Source organism: Manis pentadactyla, chromosome 6 (genome assembly GCF_030020395.1).
Source record: "Manis pentadactyla isolate mManPen7 chromosome 6, mManPen7.hap1, whole genome shotgun sequence".
Lineage (NCBI taxonomy): Eukaryota > Metazoa > Chordata > Mammalia > Pholidota > Manidae > Manis > Manis pentadactyla.
The window spans coordinates 49629043-49644209 of NC_080024.1; the positions used below are offsets into that span (position 1 = coordinate 49629043).

At 36.7% G+C, this 15167-nt stretch overlaps 2 protein-coding genes across 2 annotated transcripts in view; one reads left to right on the plus strand and one right to left on the minus strand.

Moving 5' to 3' along the window:
• Positions 1–15129, plus strand: part of BOLL (boule homolog, RNA binding protein) — a 68412-nt gene extending 53283 nt beyond the window's left edge. Inside the window, 2 exon segments of the mRNA XM_036900524.2 lie at positions 14983–15041; positions 15043–15129. Coding sequence (XP_036756419.2) covers positions 14983–15041; positions 15043–15121 — 138 coding nt within the window. The 3' untranslated portion in view covers positions 15122–15129.
• MARS2 (methionyl-tRNA synthetase 2, mitochondrial) overlaps positions 1–15167 on the minus strand; it is a 30876-nt gene that overhangs the window by 3126 nt on the left and 12583 nt on the right. The gene's annotated exons all lie outside the window — the stretch shown is intronic.

The window sequence follows — 15167 nt, forward strand, 5'->3', positions numbered from 1 at the left end:
GAGAGAAAAACGGAAAGTGTCTTTGAAGAAATAATTGCTGAAAACTTATTTAACCTGGGGAAATAGTCTCTCAGGCCACGGAAGAACACAGATCTCCCAACACAAGGGACCCAAGCAGGACAACACCAAGTCATATAATAATTTAAATGACAAAGGACAAAGACAGAGTATTAAAAGCAGCCAGAGAGTGGAAAAAGATCACCTACAAAGGAAAACCTATCATGCTATCATAAGACTTCCCAACAGAAACCTTACAGGCCAGAAGGGAGTAGCATGATATATTCAGTGCAATGAAACAGAAGACCTGCAAACCAAAAATAGCCAGCAGAATTATCATTTAATTTTGAATGAGGGATTAAATAATTTCCAGATGAGCAAAAGTTGAGGGAATTTACTTCCCACAAACGGTCTCTACAGGGTAATTTAAAGGGACTGCTATAGATGGAAGTGCACCTAAGGATAAATAGCTATCACCAGAGAAAATAAACCACAGCAAAGGAAGTAGACCAACTAAATACTAACTAAATGCAAAATAAAATCAGCTATCCACAAAAATCAGTCAAGAGAAACAAAGAATACAGAATAAAACACCTAACATATAAAGAGAAGGATGAAGAAAAAGGGGGGTGGGGAGAATCTTCAGATTGTTTTAACAATAGCATAAAAAGTGAGTAAAGGTAGACTGCAAGATAGTAAAGAAGCTGCCCTTGAACATTTGGTAACCACGAATCCAAAGCCTGCAGTGGCAGTAAGTACATACCAATTGATAATCACCCTAAAATGAATGGACTGAAGACACCAATCAAAAGACATAGTTACAGAATGAATAAAGAAGCAAGACCAATCTATATGCTGCCTACAAGAGACTCACTTCAAACCTAAAGACATATACAGACTAAAAGGAAAGTGATGGAAAAAGGTATTCCATGCGAACAATAGGGAGAAAAAACCAGGAGTTCCAATACTTGTATCAGATAAAATGGATTTCAAAACAAACAAAGTAATGAGACAAAGAAGGACATTATATAATGATAAAGGGGTCAGTACAACAAGAAGATATAACCATTATAAATATCTGTGCACCCAACATAGGAGCACCCAAATATGTACAACAAATACTAAGAGAATTAAAGGGGGAAATAGAATGCAATGCACATTTTAGACTTCAACACACCACTCACTTCAAAGGACAGATCAACCAGACAGAAAATAAGTAAGGAGACAGAGGCACTGAACAACACATTAGAACAGATAGACCTAAGAGACATCGACGGAGCACTCCACCCAAAAGCAACAAGATACACATTCTTAAGTACACATGGAACATTTTCCAGAATAGATCACACACTAGGCCACAAAAAGAGACTCAGTAAATTCAAAAAGATTAAAATTGTACCAACCAGCTTCTCAGACCACAAAGGTATGAAACTAGAAATAAATTATGCAAAGAAAACTAAAAAGCTCACAAACACATGGAGGCTTAACAACATGCTCCTAAATAATCAAAGGAACAATGACCAAATTAAAACAGAGATCAAGCAATATATGGAGACAAATAACAACAATAATTCAACACCACAAAATCTGTGGGATGCAGCAAAGGCCATGCTAAGAGGGAAGTATATTGAAATACAGGCCTACATCAAGAAAGAAGAACAATCCCATATGAACAGTCTAAACTGACGATTAATGAATCTAGAAAAAGAAGAACAATGAGGCCCAAAGTCAGTAGAATATCCCCAAAGGAGGGACATAATAAAGATTAGAGCAGAAATAAATAAAATCAAGAAGAATAAAACAATAGAATCAATGAAAGCAGGAGCTGGTTCTTCAAGAAAGTAAATAGATAAACCCCTAGCCAGACTTATCAAAAAAAAGCAGAATCTACACACACAAACAATCAGAAATGAGAAAGGAAAAATCACTATGGACAACACAGAAATACAAAGAAATATGAGAGAATACTATGAAAAACTATATGCTAACCAACTGGATAACCTAGAAGAAATGGACAACTTTCTAGAAAAATACAACCTACCAAGGCTGACCCAGAAAGAAATAGAAAATCTGAACAGACGAATTACCAGCAAGGAAATTGAATCAGTAATAAAAAAAACTACCTAAAAACAAAGTGCCTGGATCATATGACTTCACCACTGAATTTTATCGAACGTTTAGTGAAGACCTACTACCCATCCTCCTTAAAGTTTTCCAAAACGTAGAGGAGTGAATACTTCCAAACTTATTCTATGAGGCCAGCATCACTCTAATACCAAAACCAGGTAAAGACACCACAAAAAAAAGAAAATTACAGACCAATATCCCTGATGAACACAGATGCAGAAATCCACAACAAAATATTCACAAACCAAATACAAAAATACATCAAAAAGATCATCCATCATGATCAAGTAGGATTTATTCCAGGGATACAAGGATGGTACAGTATTCGAAAATCCATCAACATCATACACCACATAAATAAAAAGAGGGACAAAAACCACATGATCATCTCCATAGATGCTGGAAAAGCATTTGACAAAATTCAACACCCATTCATGATAAAAACTTTCCATAAAATGGGTATAGAGGGCAAGTACCTCAACATAATAAAGGCCATATAAGACAAACCCACATCCAACATTATACTTAACAGCGAGAAGCTGAAAACTTTTCCTTTAAGATCAGGAATAAGACAAGGATGCCTACTCTCTGCACTTTTATTCAACATAGTTCTGGAGGTCCTGGCCAAAGCAATCAGACAACACAAAGAAATAGAAGGCATCCACATTGGTAAGGAAGAAGTTAAACTGTCACTGCTGATGCCATGATATTGTACATAAAAAATTCTAAAGAATTTACTCCAAAACTACTAGAACTAATATCTGAATTCAGCAAAGTTGCAGGATACAAAATTAATACACAGAAATCTGTTGCATTCCTATACACTAATGATGAACTAACAGAAAGAGAAATCAGGAAAACAATTCCATTCACAATTGCATCAAAAAGAGTAAAATATATAGGAATAAACCTAGAAGGGAGTGAAAGACCTATATCTTGAAAACTACAAGATACACATGAGAGAAATTAAAGAAGATACCAATAAATGGAAATACATTCTGTGCTCATGGGTAGGAGGAATTAATATTGTCAAAACGGCCATTCTGCCTAAAGCAATCTACAGATTCAATGCAATCCCTATCAAAATAGCAACCACATTCTTCAACAAACTAGAGCAAATAGTTCTAAAATACATATGGAACCACAAAAGACCCGGAATAGCCAAAGCAATCCTCAAAAGGAAGAATAAAGCTGGGGGATTACACTCTCAACGTCAAGCTCTACTACAAAGCTACAGTAATCAAGACAATTTGGTACTGGCACAAGAACAGACCCATAGACCTATGGAGCAGAATAACAGCCCAGATCTAAACCCAAGCACATATGGTCAATTAATATACAATAAAAGAGCCATAGACATACAATGGGGAAATGACAGCCTCTTCAACAACTGGTGTTGGCAGAACTAGACAGCTACATGTAAGAGACTGAAACTGGATTATTGTCTAACCCCATACACAAAAGTAAACTGAAAATGGATCAAACACCTGAATGTAAGTCATGAAACCATAAAACTCTTAGATGAAAACATAGGTGAAAAATATCTTGAATATAAATATGAGCAACTTTTTCCTGAACATACCTCCTCAGGCAAGAAAAACAAAAGCAAAAATGAACAAATGGGACTAAATCAAGCTAAAAAGCTTCTGTATAGTAAAGGACATCATCAGTAGAATAAAAAGGCATCCTACAGATTGGAGAATATATTTGTAAATGACGTATCCGACAAGGGGTTAACATCCAAAATATATAAAAAACTTACACTCCACAACACCCAAAAAGCAAATAAGCTGATTAACAAATGGGCAGAAGATATGAACAGATGAGTCTCCAAAGAAAAAATTCAGATGGCCAACAGGCACATGAAAAGATGCTCAATATATCACTAATTATCAGGGAAATGCAAATTAAAACCTTAATGAGATATCACCTCACACCAGTTAGGAAGGCCAACATCCAAAAGACTAGGAACAACAAATGTTGTCGAGGTTATGGAGAAAGGGGAACCCTCCTACACTGCTTGTGTGAATGTAAATTAGTTAACCATTGAGGAAAGCAGTATGGAAGTTCCTCAAAAATCTCAAAATAGAAATACCATTTGACCCAGGAATTCCACTCCTAGGAATTTACCCAAAGAATACAGGATCCCAGATTCAAAAAGACATATGCATCCCTATGTTCATTGCACCACTATTTACAATAGCCAAGATATGGAAGCAACCTAAGTCTCCATCAGTATATGAATGGATAAACAAGATGTGGTACATAGACACAATGGAATATTACTCAGCCATAAGAAGAAAATAAATCCTACCATTTGCAACAACATGGATGGAGCTAGAGAGCATTATGCTCAGTGAAATAAGCCAGGCATAGAAAGACAAGTATCAAATGATTTCCCTTATCTGTGGAGTATGACAATGAAGCAAAACTGAAGGAACAAAACAGCAGCAGACTCAGACTCCAAGAAGGGACTTGCGGTTACCAAAGGGGAAAAGTTGGGGAGGGCGGGTTGGGAGGGAGGGAGAAGGGGATTGAAGGTATTATTATTAGTACACATGGTGTGGGGGGAGTCATGGGGTAGACAGTGTAGCACAGAGAAGACATAGTGACTCTGTGGCATCTTACTACACTGATGGACAATGACTTAAATGGGGTATGGGGGGGGACTCGATAATATGAGTGAATGTAGTAACCACTTTGTTTTTCATGTGAAACCTTCATAAGAGTGTGTATCAATGATAACTTAATTTTTTTAAAAGGTGATCAAGCTAAGAATTACCTTCGTGTCTAATTCCTAAAGATCATATGCAACTACAAAGGATAAATTAATACATCTTTTTTGTACATCTATATCATATTCTTGATTTCAGAAAGGCTCTCCTGCTTCTTCAAAGGATTTCATAGGTGCAATCCTAAATAATAATGAAACACATTTTATATTGCACTTTGGGAATTTGTACTTTTGAGTTGAAAACTTTTTTAAAGATTCCAACTGATTTAGAATCTAAACCTAACACAACTCATTTAATCCATTCAGTTGCCCCTTGAAAATTACTTTCAAAATCATTGTCACCTTCACTGAAATTCTGTGTAGCCATTACAGAGAATTCATCTTTCCTTATTTAATTCTAGTGAATTATTTCAGAAAATACACAAGATTCATTCTAAAGATCATTCCTTCATATAATCATTCAATTGGTCTACTTTCTTTACTAAACATTCTTCAAACTAAACCTCTTCATGTACTCTAGGTAAATGTCACCAACAATACAGTTTTCACAGAGGATCATGTATAAGAATCTACCTATATTCTTGGTTAGAGATAATTATATTCTCAGAGACTTGCCAAATTCCATTATGACTATCAGCTTATTAACCTTCTCTGAAATGATTATATGGATTCAGAATTTTGATAAGGACACTTGAGAGTAAAAGAGGGCACCGAAAATAATTAATTTAAAAATCTTACCAACAAAGTTTATCGTGTTCATAAACCTATAAAAGTCATTCTATTCAAAGACCATTTTTCAAAAATGAAATTCTAATAATACAGTAGGCATAAACCTAGACTGTCCCAGGGAAACTGGGATGTAGGTAACCCTATTAATTCATTATGAAATCTATGTAACATTAAACCAAGATCAAAAAGTATAGTCTGAAAGGAATTAAATAGGCTTAACTCCTCTACTGCTTTAAGTCTCAAAAGCTTTATGGCTTTTGGTTTAGCCATTGAAAAAAATATATATTAATAAATTACACTTAGGTATAAGCCTGTTTCCCTGTGTTATAAACAGGGAATCGTAGAATCATACAATGAGGACTACAAAGTCTACAACTGTGAAATGCTCTTAAGATACTAGTCACAAAATATCGATAACTTGGGAGGAGTAGCCGATGGTGGTGTGCGTAAGACAGCAGAAATCTACTCCCAAAAACAAATATATTTTTGAAAATACAACTATTCCTAAAAGACCGGAAGATAAGGACAACAGTCAGGCTACATCTACATCTACGAGAAACCAGTGCCTTGCAAAGGGGGTAAGATACAATCCGCAGCCCGGCGGGACCTGAGCAACACCCCTACCCCAGCTCCCCGGCGGGTGGAGAGGAGTCAGAGCGGGGACGGAGAGGGAGCCCAGGACTGCTAAATACCCAGCCCTAGTCATCCGCACTGGGAGTGCAGACAGTGCGTGGTGTGCTGGATACTAGGGAAATGAAACAGTAAAACCTGTGAGAGGGTCCCGGTAGCTGGCGCCCCTGGGACAAAAGAAAAGCGATTGCTTTTTCAAAGTCTTAAAGGGACAGGGGCCTCACAGCTAGATGGAAGTGTCCTGGCACACTCAGCCCAGCAGCTGGGAATTCCGGGCACCCTAACCCCCTGGACGGCAGTGCAGCCTGGACACCCCTCACGGCAATACCCTCCTGCCTGTTCCCCCTCCAGCGCGGCCCCGCCATAGCAGAGCAGAAGCCTGAAAGCGGCCACACCCACAGCAACTGCACGGAGCTTACTCCACAGCGGCCCGGGCAAGAATCAGAGACGCTATCTGCGCACAACTGCCCAGCACAAGCCGCTAGGGGTCGCCATTCTCCCTGGAGAGGAACCGAGGGGCAAGCAGGAAGGGATTTTGTTCTCCCAGCTGACACATGCACCATCTGCCCATCACTATGAAAAGGCAGAAGAATTTGATTCAGACCAGTATCACACAGACATCCTCCCCTGAAAGGGAACCTGGGGAGATAGATCTAACCAATCTTCCTGAAAAAGAATTCAAAATAAAAGTCATAACCATGCTGATTGACCTGCAGAGAAAAATGCAAGAGCTAAGGAGGGAGAATACAGAAATAAATGTCTGGAAGGACTAAAAAGCAGAATGGATGAGATGCAAGAGGCCATTGATTGAATAGAAATCAGAGAACAGGAACGCAGAGAAGCTGATGCAGAGAGAGATAAAAGGATCTCCAGGAATGAAAGAATATTAAGGGGACTGTGTGACCAATCATAATGAAACAATATCCGCGTTATAGGGATACCAGAAGAAGACAGAGAAAAATGGATAGAAAGTGTCTTTGAAGAAATAATTGCTGAAATCTTCCCCAAACTGGGGGAGAAAATAGCCTCTCAGACCACAGAAGCACACAGAACTCCCAACAGAAGGGACCCAAGGAGGACAACACCAAGACACATAATAATTAAAATGGCAAAGATCAAAGACAAGGACACAGTATTAAAGGCAACCAGAGAGAAAAAAAGGTCACCTACAAAGGAAAACCCATCAGGCTATCATCAGACTTCTCAACAGAAACCTTACAGGCCAGAAGAGAATGGCGTGATACATTTAATGCAATGAAACAGAAGGTCCTTGAACCAAGGATACTGTATCCAGCATGATTATCATTTAAATATGAAGGAGGGATTAAATGATTCCCAGACAAGCAAAAGTTGAGGGAATTTGCCTCCCACGAACCACCTCTACAGGGTATTTTAGAGGGACTGCTCTAGATGGGAGCATTCCTAAGGCTAAACAGATGTCACCAGAGAAAATAAAATCACAGCATAGAAAGCAGAACAATCTATGCTTCAGAAGATTGGAGACTGACGAAAATTAGGCTTGGGGTGGATTAATGATTGTGCATTGAGCATTGACTCCCCTATACAGAATTTTATTGTTGTTAACAACCATTTGATCAATAAAAATGAGAGATGCCCTAACAACAACAACCAAGAAAAAGTACACACTTCCAATTGTAAAATAAATAAGCAACCGGGATGTAATGTATAGCATAAGGAATATAGTCAAAATATTGTAACAACTTGGTATGGTGATAGCTGGTACTTAGAATTATCATGTATACAAATGTTGAATCACTGTGTTGTACACCTGAAACTAATGTAATGTAATACTGTGTGTCAACTACCCTTCAATAAAAAATAATTATCTAAAAAAAAAAAAAAAAAAAAGAAAGCAGAACAATCAAATACTAAATAAAGGCAAAAAATAAAATCAACTACCCACAGAAGCAGTCAAAGGAAACACAAAAGAGCACACACACACACAAAAACACCTAACACACAAAGAATGGAGGAAGAGGAATAAGAAGGGAGAGAAATAAAGAATCATCAGACTGTGTTTATAATAGCTCAATAAGTGAGTTAGGTCAGACAGTAAGATAGTAAAGAAGCTAACCTTCAACCTTTGGTAACCACAAAACTAAAGCCTGCAATGGCAATAAGTATGTATCTTTCAATAATCACCCTAAATGTGAATGGACTGAATGCACCAATCAAAAGACACAGAGTAACAGAATGGATAAAAAAGCAAGACCCATCTATATGCTGCTTACAAGAGGCTCACCTCAAACCCAAAGACATGCACAGATTAAAAGTCAAGGGATGGAAAAAGATATTTCATGCAAACAACAAGGAGAAAAAACTAGGTGTTGCAGAACTAGTATCAGACAAAATAGACTTCAAAACAAAGAAAGTAATGAGATAAAGAGAACATTATATAATGATAAAGGGGTCAATCCAACAAGAGGATATAACCATTATAAATATATATGCACCCAATACAGGAGCACCAACATATGTGAATCAAATACTAACAGAATTAAAGGAGGAAATAGAAAGCAATCCGTTTATTTTAGGAGACTTCAGCACACCACTCACCCCAAAGGATAGATGCACTGGACAGAAAATAAGTAAGGACACGGAGACACTGAACAACACACTAGAACAGATGGACCTAATAGACATCTATAGAACTCTACACCCAAAGGCAACAGGATACACATTCTTCTCAAGTGCACATGGAACATTCTCCAGAATAGACCACATACCAGGCCACAAAAAAGAGCCTCAGTAAATTCAAAAAGACTGAAATTCTACCAACCAACTTCTCAGACCACAAAGGTATAAAACTAGAAATAAATTGTATAAAGAAAGCAAAAAGGTTCACAAACACATGGATGCTTAAAAACATGCTCCTAAATAATCAATGGATCAACGAACAAATCAAAATAGAGATCAAGCAATATATGGAAACAAATGACAACACAAAGACCCAACTTCTGTGGGACTCAGCGAAAGCAGTTTTAAGAGGAAAGTATATAGCAATCCAGGCATATTTAAAGAAGGAAGAACAATCCCAAATGAATAGTCTAAAGACACAATTATTGAAATTGGAAAAAGAAGAACAAATGAGGCCTAAAGTCAGCAGAAGGAGGGACATAATAAAGATTAGAGAAGAAACAAATAAAATTGAGAAGAATAAAACAATATAAAAAATCAATGAAACCAAGAACTGGTTGAAAAAATAAACAAAATTGATAAGCCCCTAGCCAGACTTATAAAAAGAAAAAGAGAATCTACACACATAAACAGAATCAGAAATGAGATAGGAAAAATCACAATGAACCCCGCAGAAATACAAAGAATTATTAGAGAATACTACAAAAAACTATATGCTAACAAGCTGGAAAACGTAGAACAAATGGACAACGTCCTAGAAAAATACAACCTTCCAAGACGGACCAAGGAAGAAACAGAAAATCTAAACAGACTAATTACCAGCAAAGAAATTGAATCGGTAATCAAAAAACTACCCAAGACCAAAACTCCTGGGCTAGATGGATTTACTGTGAAGTTTTATCAAACATACAGAGAAGACATAATATCCATTCTCCTTAAAGTTTTCCAAAAACTAGAAGAAGAGGGAATACTTCCAGACTCATTCTATGACGCCAGCATCACCCTAATACCAAAACCAGGCAAAGACCCCACCAAAAAAGAAAATTACAGACCAATATCCCTGAGGAACATAGATGCAAAAATACTCAACAAAATATTAGCAAACCAAATTCAAAAATACATCAAGAGGATCTACACCATGACCAAGTGGGACTCATCTCAAGGATGCAAGGATGGTACAACAGTCGAAAATCCATCAATATCATCTACCACATAAAAAAAAGGACAAAAATCACATGATCATCTCCATAGACTCTGAAAAAGCATTCAACAAAATTCAACACCCATTCATGAAAGACACTCTCAGCAAAATGGGTATAGAGGGCAAGTACCTCAACATAAAACTGGCCATATATGAAAAACCCACAGCCAACATCATACTTAACAGCAAGAAGCTGAAAGCATTTCCTCTAAGATCGGGAACAAGACAGGGATGCCCACTCTCCCCACTGTTATTCAACATAGTACTGGAGGACCTAGCCACAGCAATTAGACAAAACAAAGAAATACAAGGAATCCAGATCAGTAAAGAGTAAGTCAAACTGTCACTATTTGCAGATGACATGATATTGTACATAAAAAAACCCTAAAGACTCCACTCCAGAACTACTAGAACTGATACCAGAATACAGCAGTTGCAGGATAAAAAATTAATACACAGAAACCTGAGGCTTTCCTATACACTAACAATGAACTAATAGAAAGAGAAATCAGGAAAACAATTCCATTCACAATTGCATCAAAAAGAATAAAATACCTAGGAATAAACCTAACCAAGGAAGTGAAAGACCTATACCCCCGAAAACTACAAGACACTCTTAAGAGAAATTAAAGAGGACACTAACAAATGGAAACTCATCCCATGCTCTTGGCTAGGAAGAATTAATATTGTCAAAATGGCCATCCTGCCTAAAGCAATCTACAGATTTAATGCAATACCTATCAAATTACCAACAGCATTCTTCTATGAACTGGAACAAATAGTTCAAAAATTCATATGGGACCACCAGAGACCTGGAATAGCCAAAGCAATCCTGAGAAGTAAGAATAAAGTGGGAGGGATCTCACTCCCCAACTTCAAGCTCTACTACAAAGCCACAGTAATCAAGACAATTTGGTACTGGCACAAGAACAGAGCCACAGACCAGTGGAACAGATTAGAGACTCCAAACATTAACCCAAACATATATGGTCAATTAATATATGATGAAGGAGCCATGGACATACAATGGGGAAATGACAGTCTCTTCAACAGCTGGTGTTGGCAAAACTGGACAGCTACATGTAAGAGAATGAAACTGTATAATTGTCTAACCCAATACACAAAAGTAAATTCGAAGTGGATCAAAGAGCTGAATGTAAGTCATGAAACCATAAAACTGTTAGATAAAAACATAGGCAAAAATCTCTTGGACATAAACATGAGCTACTTCTTCATGAACATATCTTCCCGGGCAAGGGAAACAAAAGCAAAAATGAACAAGTGCGACTATATCAAGCTGAAAAGCTTCTGTACAGCAAAGGACACCATCAACAGAACAAAAAGGCATCCTACAGTACGGGAGAATATATTCATAAATGACAGATCTGATAAAGGCTTGACATCCAAAATATATAAAGAGCTCACACACCTCAACAAACAAAAAGCGAACAATCCAACTAAAAAATGGGCAGAGGAGCTGAACAGTTCTCCAAAGAAGAATTTCAGATGGCCAACAGACACATGAAAAGAGGCTCCACATCGTGTCATCAGAGAACTGCAAATTAAAACCACAATGAGATATCACCTCACACCAGTGAGGATCGCCACCATCCAAAAGACAACAAATGTTGGTGAGGTTGTGGAGAAAGGGGAACCCTCCTACACTGCTGGTGGGAATGTAAAATAAAATAGTTCAACCATTGTGGAAAGCAGTATGGAGGTTCCTCAAAATGCTCAAAACAGAAGTACCTTTTGACCCAGGAATTCCACTCCTAGGAATTTACCCTAAGAATGCAGCAGCCCAATTTGAAAAAGACAGATGCACCCCTATGTTTATCACAGCACTATTTACCATAGCCAAGAAATGGAAACAACTTAAGTGTCCATCAGTAGATGAATGGATAAAGAAGAGGTGGTACATATACACAATGGAATATTATTCAGCCATAAGAAGAAAACAAATCCTACCATTTGCAGCAACATGGATGGAGCTAGAGAATATTATGCTCAGTGAAATAAGCCAGGCGGAGAAAGACAAGTACCAAATGATTTCACTCATATGTGGAGTATGAGAACAAAGGAAAAACTGAAGGAACAAAACAGCAGCAGAATCACAGAACCCAAGAAAGGAGTAACAGTTACCAAAGGGAAAGGGACTGGGGAGGATGGGTGGGAAGGGAGGGAGAAGGTGGTAGAAGAAGAAAGGGTTCCTTACAATTAGCATGTATAATGTGGGGGGGCTATGGGGAGGGCTCTGCAACACAGATAAAGACAAGTAGTGATTTTACAGCATCTCATTATGCTGATGGACAGTGACTAATGGGGTATGTGGGGGGTACTTAGTGAAGGGGGTAGTCTAGTAAACATAATGTTCCTCATGTAATTGTAGATTAATGATACAAAAAAAAAATCTCAAAAAAAAATTTTGGTAACTTAAGCTGTGTAACTCAGTTTGCTATTTAATTACTTGGTATTTTAAAGAAAAATTTTGGTTTAGTCATCGAAGATTGTTTAACATCCATAATAATATTCCTTATAAAACTGTATTAACTCTGTTGATGTTGATGACAATCTGCTATAAAATCATGCCTAGAACATCACATTTTTGCTTACTGTATTACTCCAAGGCAAGGAAAACACCTTATATTTATATAGCATCTTAAAATTAACAAGCACTTCACTACTTTCATTTTATCCACTCAATATTTTCTGAAATAATCACGCAACTTTTCATAAGAGAAGTGAGGCTTAGAAAGGTTAAGAGAATTGGCCAAGATGACATTACTATTAAGTGGTAAACCCACAACTTCTAATTACAAAAAAACTGTCACCTGTACAGAGGCAAGTGTTTTCTGGGGTCAGGAGGCTGAGAGGGAAGATCCTTAGAGAACACAATACTTTTCAGAAATAATTTTTGTCTTTATTCAGGAGTTTTGAACCATCTTTCATTGTATCACTAAATCTTACATAAAGTAAATCATAGACACAAATAGTCTATTCTAATCCCTTAAGCATCTTGCAGTTTAGATCATGAAATACTTAAATTCTAAAATAAATTCTGGCAAACATGAAACCATTATCAAGCAACCTAAGTGTGAACAGTTTCCTAACCAAAAATAGTGGAAATAAAGTTACCCTAGAATTTACTTTTTAGATTGTCAATACAAATCTTTCTTTAAAAGTGTTGAGCAATTCTGAGAAATAAAAAAAAAAAAAAGATGAAAAATCCTTTTACATTATCCCAGAAAAACTTCAATCCCTCTGCTAACAAAAGGGATCTGTAAGTGGTGCTGTCTGCTCTTTATATTTGGGGAACATCACACATTTCTGTGTGTTTTTGAAAGCATAAAGTCCACCAACAAAAACAAGCAAAACTTCAGTTGCTTTTCCTTTGTTCCCATTCTTCTTGCTAATAACTACAATGTAGGCACTTACTGGTCTTTGTATAGAGCTTCCACATAGTGTTTGCTATTTTGAGTATGGGTTATGTACTTCAGTTTTCTTTTTTACATCCTAGTGACAAGTACCAGACTCATGTCACTTTTTGTTTTGATAAAATACATGTGATTCTAAGATAAAATGCCTACTAAAGTCTCCTTAACTCAACAATTTTAACAGTGCCTAAGGTTACATATGACCTCGTCATTGGAGTGAATTTTCTCATAACACTGATTTTGATAACTATCTTTAACTTATTTACAATACTTCATAAATGTTTCCTTTCTAATTAGACTATTTTGTGCCCTCACTAAGTATCCTGAAGTGATAAGAATAAACTTGTCTGTGTAATGGCACAATTTAAAACATTTTTAACCCTAGAAGCATCTAGGTCTGATATGCCATAAAAAATTACCCATTGTTTTTATGACTGACTCCTGATGGTTACCTATTCTAGCATTACACATTGTTTCATTGTTTAATAGACGTGCTCAGTCTTGGTAGGTCAGTAGAGTGGCATATGTGCCCAAATCACAGAAAGTATGATATATAATCAACCATGGCTCTTTATGTAAATTTTGCTTTTTATCTTAGAAGCTTCAGTTCATTTCCCTTAACTATATGTAAGTTGCTAGTTACATTTTTAGAAGAACTACTAGAACATTTGGTATTAAATTTGTTGTCAGATTCAGGCTGGACAATTGCTTTAGCCTATGTGCTACTTCTAAAGTTTTATTCAGCTTCATGAAATAAACTCAGGCTCCTTGATTCTTGCATTCTTCTTCAATCACAACACTCAAATCATTTAAAGCAGGCAAGGCAAATGATGAGATTTTTAGGCAAAAGGATTTGGCTAAACACTGATGCTCTTTAGTAGGCATTTAGTTAGTCATAGATGCTTTAGCTGAAATTTTCCTATTCTCAAGTATCTTGAGCAAAGCAGTATATCCAGCAATCCCTATGTAAGGCAGCGGATCAAATAAAAATTATTTGTTGGAACACAGTCTATTCATTGGATGTTTTACTAAACGGTAAGATAAAATGTTACTCTATCAACATGTAAGTTTATTAATTCCATGGTTTTTCTCTGGATAGTTGCTTTCTCAATCATAGGATCTGACTAATTTTGTATACCACTAAGTATATAAATCTTTTTTAACAAATCTTAACCAAAGTTCAGGGATGGCACAAAGGAAGTACAGCCTAATAATTTATAACTAGTAATATAGCCATAAGAGATGGCTATTTTCAGATCCTTTATAGTTCTTTTTTATAGCCTTAGAATGCCTCCCTGTCCAGCAGTTTATTAGGTAACCTACTCTTTCTGGGAGGAAATCTAAAGCACACTTTCTCTCCTCAGAATCCAAACCCAGTTAATAATACTTTTAAATCTTTCCCTTAAGTAATTATAAAGTAAGAGCCATTTAAAATGCATTAAAACTTGAATTTTCTTTAAATCTCTTAATAGGAACCAAGGTTACATTCTGTGAGAAGAAGCTTTTCTCTACCTTCATCTGTACGTTTGAAACCCACACTTTCATCCTAGAAAAGGTTTCAAAGAGGAATCAATTCTTATTCCACTTTCCTTTACTGATTCTGTTAATTAGAGTCTTGGATAGCTATTTTATCCAATAATAGAAAACAACTAGCTCC